General features: G+C 33.5%; 1 protein-coding gene across 1 annotated transcript in view; it reads left to right on the forward strand.

Moving 5' to 3' along the window:
- LOC107578441 (receptor-type tyrosine-protein phosphatase mu-like) overlaps positions 1 to 9,711 on the forward strand; it is a 74,070-nt gene that overhangs the window by 17,408 nt on the left and 46,951 nt on the right. The window contains exons 2-4 of the mRNA XM_016264400.1: positions 1,085 to 1,111; positions 4,083 to 4,094; positions 5,313 to 5,506. Coding sequence (XP_016119886.1) covers positions 1,085 to 1,111; positions 4,083 to 4,094; positions 5,313 to 5,506 — 233 coding nt within the window. The remainder of the gene's footprint in view (positions 1 to 1,084; positions 1,112 to 4,082; positions 4,095 to 5,312; positions 5,507 to 9,711) is intronic.

The raw sequence follows: 9,711 nt of genomic DNA on the forward strand, positions 1-9,711 counted from the left end.
AAATTAAAATTAAAACAGAAAATATATATATATATAAAAAAAATTATTGAGCATAGAGTATTATTTAAAACTATAATAATATCTCAATGATACAAAAATAACATTGCTTTTATTTATTAAGGCTGCATTAAATTGATCACATTTTTTATTTCATCTATCATAAAAACAATTAAAACAAACGTTTTCATTACTTGAAATAAAATAAACTTTAACTGAATAAATATTAAAACTTATTTTATTTTTGCTATCATAAAAATCCTTAAAAAAAAGTGAAATGTAATAAACTTCAACTGGAATATACTAAACGTACTAAAATAAAAATGAAAACTACTATCTAAAATATGAAAACTTAAATATTAATTTAAACTTGATGTACTAAAATAACAACAAAATTACTAAAACTTTAACTAAAATTAAAGAAAATATAAAAATGAATTATTTTTGAGCATAAAATATTATTTAAAACTATAATAATGTCTCAATGATACAAAAATAACATTGCTTTTATTTATTAAGGATGCATTAAATTGATCAAAAGTGACTGTAAAGACATTTATAATGTTTCAAAAGATTTCTATTTAAAATAAATGCTGTCTTTAGAACCTGGAAAATAAAATGTATCAATTTCCACAAAAATGTTAAGCGGCACAACTGTTTCCAACATTGATAATAATCAGAAATGTTTCTTTAGCATATTATACTGATTTCTGAAGATCATGTGACGCTGAAGACTGGAGTAATGATGCTGAAAATTCAGCTTTGATCAAGAGAAATAAATTACAGTTTAACAGATATTCACATAGAAAATAGCTGTTTTAAATTAGAATAATATTTCACAATTTTTAGTGTATTTTTGATTAAATAAATGCACATTAAAAAAATTTACCGACCCCAAACTTTTTCTATGAGCAAGGTACCCAGCTAATTAACTATGTCAAGCCATTTCATGCGTAACCAGTTATGTCTGTATGTTCACCTGTTTAACCTTCCTGACTAATACAGTACTGACTTGATCCGGATCAGTGTGGACTGACCCGCTTTTCTCTTCTCTGTAAACCTCTGCATGTCTCTCGGCCGTGAGCAGATCCCTTCGTGCCGACCGCAATCTTAGGTGAGAAAGCCTCTGTTTCTGTTCCACACATGACGGTGTCCTGAGAATAGCTTGTTTGTGTTGACGAGAGACAGACAGAAAGTAGATCTGACGCTTCCTCACATTCATACCTGCCTGCTTTTCTCTTCTGTGTGAGACTTGAGGGTTTATTCCTCCCCGAGCCGAGGCTTCACCCCATCCCATCCGCATTCCGTGTCGTGCGTGTGACGTCACGTATGTCTATGACCTCTCATGTGCATGGACAGATAATGTGGACCGGATGAGGGGGGAGTGACAGTGTGGCACGAACGAATAAAGCGACCCATAATCATTTCCATCAGTGTCTTCAGACGCGCTCTGTATGCTCACGATAGCGTTTAAACACACTTTGTCATTATAAAATAAATTGTGCACATGCCAGTTTTTAGAGAAATACCCATTTTAATGCTAAACGATGAACTAAATACAGCTCCAAATCACTATATTAAATGATATCTTGGGTTCAGGAAGTATTTTTCCCATTCATTCATTCAAAAGACACGGTAACGAGGGAATTCATCTTCTGTTGTCTTCTGTAACGGGATTAGTTCACCCCAAAAAATATAATTCTGAAAATGTACCCGAAATGCATTAAATTTACTAAAATGTTTATAAATTTTTTATATATATATAAAGTCCAAAGTATTTTTAGGTTAGTGTTGTTCAAAATAAAATCAACTGAAGTATACTAAAATAATTGTTTTTTAAATAATATAATTGAATTTTAGCTAGTCGCGACATTTCTCCTATTAATTTAACTTGAAAACTGAAATGCAAGTGAATAATAAAGCAAATAAAAATCATAAAATCACACAACAAAATTACAAAAACGTTAACTAAAATTACTATAAAAACACAATCTTTTTATTCATCAAGGATGCATTAAATCGATCAAAAGTGACAGTAAAGACATGTATATTGTTACAAAAGATTTCTATTTCAAATAAATGCTGTTCTTCTGAACTTTCTGTTCATCTGTGAATCCTGAAAAATACAATGCATCACGGTTTCCACAAAAATATTGTGCAGCACGACTGTTTTCAACATTGATAATAATCAGAAATGTTTCTGGAGCAGCAGATCAGCATATTATACTGATTTCTGAAGATCATGTGACACTGAAGACTGGAGGAATGATGCTGAAAATACAGCTGCGCATCACAGAAATACATTACAGTTTAACACATATTCACATAGAAAACAGCTGTTTTAACTCATAAAAATATTTCACAATTTTTACTATTTTATTTAACTATATAAAGCGACCCATTGGTCATTTCCATCAGTGTCTTCTGTATGCTCACGATAGCATTTAAACACACTTTGTCATTATAAAATCAATCTGGCACATGCCAGTTTTTAGAGAAATACCCATTTTAATGCTAAACGATGAACTAAATACAGCTCCAAATCACTATATTAAATGATATCTTGGGTTCAGGAAGTATTTTTCCCATTCATTCATTCAAAAGACACAAGAATGCGTACTAACGAAATAATTAATCTTCTGTTGTCTTAACGGGATTAGTTAAATAAAAATATAATTCTGTCATCATTTGCTCATTTCTTTCTTTTGTGGAACACAAAAGAAGATATTTTGAAGAACGTTGGGAACCAAACAACTTTGGACCCCATTGACTTTCATTGTATTGTGTTCCACACAAATAAGCAAGTCATGCAGGTTTGGAATGACTTGATTGCTAGTAAATGATGACCAAATTAATGACTCTGGGTAGGTAACTAGCTGTCTAGTTATACTGCGTTCATTCACTGCTTCAGAATCACTATTTACGTCATGATTTTTTTACATCTACAGAAGCAGATCTCAGAGCTTCAGTGTTGAAATTAATGTAGTTTAGTGCTAAATGATTGTGAAAAGGTGAACAAAATTATTTTTTAACAAATCTGTAGGAAAAGTAAAATGTTGAAATACTGTTGTGATACCTACGTTGATTCGATTTGCAAAATCAAAACAAAATTTCACTGATTCAACCTTGATCCATGACATTGCTTCAACTGGGAATAAACGTTGAAATGTGTTGTTTCAACACTGGAAAAACATTTAGTGATAAATAGTTGTGAAAACGTACAAAATGCAATATTTTATTGAGATCTGTGCGAGAAGAGGTTGAAATAATGTTGATTTAATTTGCGAAACTAATATCTTCTACATCCGTGACATTGATTTGCTTGTAAATAAACGTTGAACGGTGGAAAAAAGTTTAGTGTTGAATGCTTGAAAAAGTGAAACACATTTAAATTTTAAGAAGTTTTGTACTAAAAGTAAAATGTTGAAACAACGTTGCTGTATCAACACTGATTTGATTTGCAAAACTGAAACTTTTAAGATGTTGTTAAGTAGGAGCTAAGGGCACTTATGTAAAACTAATGCGGTTTAAATAATGTAAGTTGTTGTTTCAGCGTTAAAAAATAAAAATGAGGGCTAAATGGTTGTAAAAAGTCAACACTGAAATTAAATTGAAACAAAATTCAGCTCTTAATCAGCCTTGATCCATGACATTGAATAAACATTGATCTGAAAGATCTATGGGAAAAGTGCAACATTGAAACAACGTTGCAAGATCAGTGTCATTTCGATTTGCAGAACTGAAACAAATTTCAACACTTGATCCATGATAAACTTTGAAATGCCGGCTTGAATCACGTAACTTCCGAGCTCGTATAGGTCTGTTTAGAAAGTTTTATCAGTTAACGGTGAATGGGATTTTTACTTGGGGAACCCGAGCGTTGAGCAGGTTCAGATTCGGCCTCGTCTCATTCCTTCATTTTGACACCTCAGACGGTTCAGCGCAAGTCAGTCAGAACCTCAGATAGTCTCTGGACTTCATGTGTAGCTGCTCTTGCTTCAACTATCTTGTTGCTTACACCCTTTTTCCTCTCTCTTCCTGTTTTCTTTCTTCACATTTAACCTGTTATGTATCCTCTTAAAAAGTGCCCATTAATGGTAAGTTGCCAATCGGCCCTGTGTTTTTTGGGGGTGACTGTCAGTGGGATCCGCTCCCCCCTCTCCCCTCAAACCGTGTCGCCTCTCTCGCATGGCCTTGTGTCGCATTTCGCCTCCCATTAGCTAGCATTGCCGCCCTCTTCATACATACAGTACAGTGGCAGCCAAAATAATTAGAACGCTAGTATTTCCAGCAGCTAGAAATGGTTTAAAGTCAGTTATTTCTATGTTTTGCTGTAGTGTGTTGATAGGAAATATCAGTTTACATTTGCAAACATTCATTTAGCTATTAATTGTAATAATGCAGTGAGATTTGTGTGCTCCACACAGAGATCTGATCATCATCAGTCTGTCTGGAGTCACATGAAGAAACAGAACTGAGACAGACTCGATCCAGAAGAACTGACGCTTCAAGAAACCTCCTGCAAAGCTCCTGAGAAACTCTGCTCAAGTGCACCGAGGGCAAACGCTGCTTTAAACACAGAGGACGCTCACACCAAATGTTGATTTAATTCAGTTAATAGAAGTTAATTGATCAAGAAAATCTATTTATGACAGCATCCTCATTTTACAGCATTTTTACACAAGTGCCTAAAACTTTTAACAGTGCTGTAGCTTTGCAGAGGTTTCTTGAAGCGTCAGTTCTTCTGGATCGAGTCTGTCTCAGTTCTGTTTCTTCATGTGACTCCAGACAGACTGATGATGATCAGATCTCTGTGTGGAGCACACACATCTCACTGCATTATTACAATTAATAGCTAAATGAATGTTTGCAAATGTAAACTGATATTTCCTATCAACACACTACAGCAAAAGATAGAAATAACTAACTTTAAACCATTTCTAGCTGCTGGAAATACTAGCTTTCTAATTATTTTGGCCACCGCTGTAAATGTGACACCCTCCACTCACCTGCATCCTCAAATGTGCTTTCTTTTGGTTCCCAACCCTGTCGTGAAGGTGCCACATCCAGACATCACCATTTCACCATTCGTGCGACCTCATTTTGACATCGGATAGCCAGTTTCTTTAGCTAGAACAGACGGCTTGGGTTTGTTTCGATGTTACCGGCGTTCTGTTTATGCACACGTTTGGATTCGACTCACCTGTTGTTCTGTGCTCATCTCTTCATGTAGTCGTCAACCTACTGCTCATCCAATCCTTCGCAGTTTTCTTCTGCGTTTGCTGACCGTTTGTCCCTTGCGTTTGTCCCGTCAGACGAGAACCACACCATGAACAGCGAGACCAGCAGCTTGGTTCAGTCGCACACTCACTCCTACAAGAAACGCGAGGCGGTGGATGTCCCATATCAGACGGGACAGCTTCATCCGGCCATCCGTGTGGCCGATCTTCTCCAGCACATCACGCAGATGAAGTGCGCCGAGGGTTACGGCTTCAAAGAGGAATACGAGGTGCATCCTTTTGCTTAATTTCTCTTTAGTTTACTCTCAACATCATTTGTTTCATCACACGTTTGCATGTCGCTGCATGCGGTTTGCATATTAATTTTAACGATGGTAATTGAATATAATCACCACAGGCAAAAACACTCGCCCCAATGTCGTTCCAATCCTGACTTATGTCTTCCGTGAAACACGAAAGGAGATGTTTAGCAGAATGTGCAAGCTTCAATTTACTATGCAAAAAATTTAACTTTTTGTTCAACATCTCTTTTTGAAAGTCATACAGGTTTGAAATGACAACTTATTAATTTTTGGCTGAACTATTCTATTGATATTCACTGCAAAAACTATTTTGCGCAGTATTTTTGTCTTGTTTTCCAGTGCAATTATGTAAAAACATTAACTTAGTAGCAAAGTGACTTACGATATTAAGTTCCTTAACGAGTTTATGCTTAAAACAAGAAAAAACTATTGTATCAAGGGGAACAGAGAAATAAACTTCAAAGGGAAAACATGGACCCCATTAGCAGATATTTTTCTTGTTTTAATCAAAAACTCACATAGTTTTCAGAAAGCAAGACTTAATATACTCTTGTTTTCCAATACAAATATCTAAATATTCTTAAATCAAGATATATTTGCTTGAGATGCAAAATAACTTGTATTAAGTTATAAAAGTTATAAGTCTTGTTTTTCTTAGTTAAGTGAGTTTATGCTTGGAAAAAAAATCTGCCACTGGTGTTGTAAAAATTATTTATTTTCTTGTTCTAATCGTAAACTTGTTTAATTTTCATACATTTTTCATGTCTTAAATCATTTTGCATATAAAGAAAATGTATCTTAATTTAGCAATGTTTAGATAGCATTCTTGTCTTATTTTTAATAGTTAATTTATGTATTTATTTTTTTTTAAATTAAGTGAATTTGTGCTTAAAACAATCTAATATCCAAGTAATTTTGCTTCACAAGTAAAAGTATCTTGATTTAAGAAGGTTTAGATAGTATTTCTGTCTTGTTCTCCCGAATGTTTTCGAATTTCTAAATTATAATTTGTGTTTATTCTTGATTTAATAATATTTTAGATTTTTTTTTAAAGTGTATTATTATCAGAGATATAAACTCAGAATTGCAAGATATAAACTTTTCTTCTGAGCTGAAAAGTCAGAATTGAGATATAAAAAGTAAAAATTTAGATTTTTTATTTATTTTTTTTTATTCCAGGGTGGAAATGATCTTCCATAATATTAAATAAATAAATATAAAACGTAATAAATAACAAAAAACAACCAAATTACTAAAACTTTAACTAAAAATAAAATGAAAACGGCATCAAAAAATAAAAACTAATTTAAAACTGATTCTGATTCACAATTTTTTCAGTTTTAAATCATGGTACACTAAAATTTTACTATTTCTTCAGAGAAACCATGTCATATTATTATTGCTATTTTGTTTCATTATTACACAGTAAAAAAACAATAAAAATTCTAAACTTCTAAAATTAAAATTAAAACAGATTTCACAAATTCTTTGGTTTTTAAATCATGTTACGACACAATGTAACTATTTCTTTAAATAGAAACCGTGTTATCTCTCATTCCAGCCCATGTAAGAATAATATTCAGCATTAGCAACAGTAACCGAGAGGGGCGGAGCTTAGCAAAGCATCAGTTTCTATGAACTCTGCAGTCTGAGCATCTTTCATTAATGTATATTTATAGTGTCAGGATCCAACATTTGAACACCTGACGCTCAAATCGCATTAAAAACTGTCTGAGGAAGTTTATTTGTGGATAGAACCCATCAGAAGCTTCTGGAAAGCTTTACCAGTCGCTGTCAGGCGTCACAGAAAGACCTGGAGCATGCTGGGATGCATAACAATAAAGAGCAGCAGGGAATCGACAACTGCATTTTACAACATGCATTATTAAGTCGGGTCGATGCTTGTTTTATTCATGCTTGTTTTGACATCTTTCAGAGAGCGCGTGTTATTCGGCATCAATTTAATTTCATGACTATGTTTATTAGATTTGATTTCACCTCCTGCTTTTATCCTCAGCGCCACTGAGACGAAACGCAAGTTAATGTTATCGTTCGAGTCGCTCCTCTCGTTCTAGACGAATCCAGATCTGGTCTTTAGCATCGCCACAGTTTGGGCTCATGATTCCGGTCATGCGTCTGATTGGCTGTGGTTTTGAGGCTCAGCCTATCACGGCGAGAGGCCTAGAGGGACAGAGACAGCCTGGAGCTTCCTGCCAGCCATTTCTCCATCCGCTCCATTCCAGAAGCTTATTTATTCAGCACCACATTTTTATATTTCAGAAGATTATTTTCCCATCAAGCAAAGTCTGAAAATCATGATTCTCTCCTGTTTCGCTTCAGCAACTCTTAAAGGGACAGTTCACCCGAAATTAAAAGCACTGTCGTCATGTACTCGCCCCAGTGTTGTTTTAGTGTCACTGAAAACTGTTAAAGTTGTTGGTGATATTTTGAATTGTTTTTTTTTTTATATTTTCTGTTTTCATTTTATCTTTTGTTGAAATGTATGTAATTTTATGTTTTTATTATCTCTATATTTACTATCTTTTTTTAAGTGTTTCAAATAAATTGTAATATTAGTTTTAGATGTTAAATTAAATGAAAATGAGAAATGTTGCCTTTGAAATGAGCTAGAATAAATGTAAAAAACATTTTTAAAAATTGCCCTTTTTATTAGTATTTTAAATTATTTTTGTCTATGTAGTTTTTATCAAGTGTAGTTTTTAGTTTTAGTTTATTTAGTTATTTTAGTACTTCAACTAAATGAAAATGAGAAATGTTGGTTTGGCAACTAGCCAATAAAAATAAAATAAAATAATAAGTTTATTAAATATTTAATTTATTTTAGTTAATAAAAATAACAAAAATAAGATAAACCGTTTTTGTATTTAATTTATTTCGGTTAATATTTATGTTCATTGTATTTGTATTAGAAAAAAAAAATGTTTTTTAATAAATTTAAGATTTTTATATTTAATTTATTTCTGTTAATGTTTATTTTGTTTATTTTATTTGTATTTCATTTTAAATTTTATTTAAAAATATATTTTTTTATATTTAATTTATAATTTTTTTTAAATAGTTTTAGTTTTAGTTAAAGATAATAACCCTGGCTTACCTTAATGTCGTTCTGAACCATTAACACTTTGGTTAATCACAAATGAAGATATTTTTAATGAAGCCTGAGAGCTTTCTGTTCCTCCATTGAAAGGGAACCAAAACCTAAAAGATCCAAAAAGATCATAAATGTGTCGCAAAACGAATCCATGTGAATGGAGCGGTTTAATTCATAGATACAATCATTTTATATGATGAACAGATTTTATTTAGGCTTTTATTTACATCTAAACAATGATCTAAACCTCTCAGGGCATTACAGATATCTTAATTTGTGTTTTAAAGATTGACCAAAGTCTTATTGGGTTGAATTATGATGGAGTTTACATTGCTGGGTGAATTATTCCAGTAAGTTGAACCTGTTTTTCTGCGTGTCTTGTTTTTATACACCAGTAAAAGCACACAGAAGCGCCGTCAGTGTTTGTTTGACAGAATCTGTGCTTCATAACACGTCTTGGCTGTGTAAATACTCTCGGAGGCGTCTGTGTGTGACTGTCTTGAATATTTAAGGAGTGTGTGTGTGTGTGTGTGTGTGTGTGTGTGTGTGTGTGTTGTGGGATATATATATAAACATGTTCAGGGTTTATTCAGTTTCTGTATTAAACATTGCCTTTCATTCGACTATTTTAAAGCAATGTGAGGAATTGTGTTTTTTGTGAAATGTAAAATCTAGAATGGAGTGAGTAATAATGTGTGGCAGAGTGAAGCTCGTGTGTTCAGATGTCAGTCTCGCAGATCACATGTGTTTGTGGTGGATGCCCGTGATTTGCTTTACAGAGTGATCTGTTTGTTCACGAGCTTAGATTCACTCACAACATCGATATGGCGACTTTCTCTCTCTCTCACACACACACACACACACACACACACTCACACACACACACACTCTCTCACACACTCACACACACTCACACACTCTCTCTCACACACAGTCACACACACACACACACACACACACTCTCTCACACACACACAGATACTCACACACACTCACACACAGTCTCACACACACACACACACACACACTCACACACACACACACACACTCTCTCACACAC

The sequence above is a fragment of the Sinocyclocheilus grahami genome, unplaced genomic scaffold (genome assembly GCF_001515645.1).
Source record: "Sinocyclocheilus grahami isolate Dianchi unplaced genomic scaffold, SAMN03320097.WGS_v1.1 scaffold32.1, whole genome shotgun sequence".
Lineage (NCBI taxonomy): Eukaryota > Metazoa > Chordata > Actinopteri > Cypriniformes > Cyprinidae > Sinocyclocheilus > Sinocyclocheilus grahami.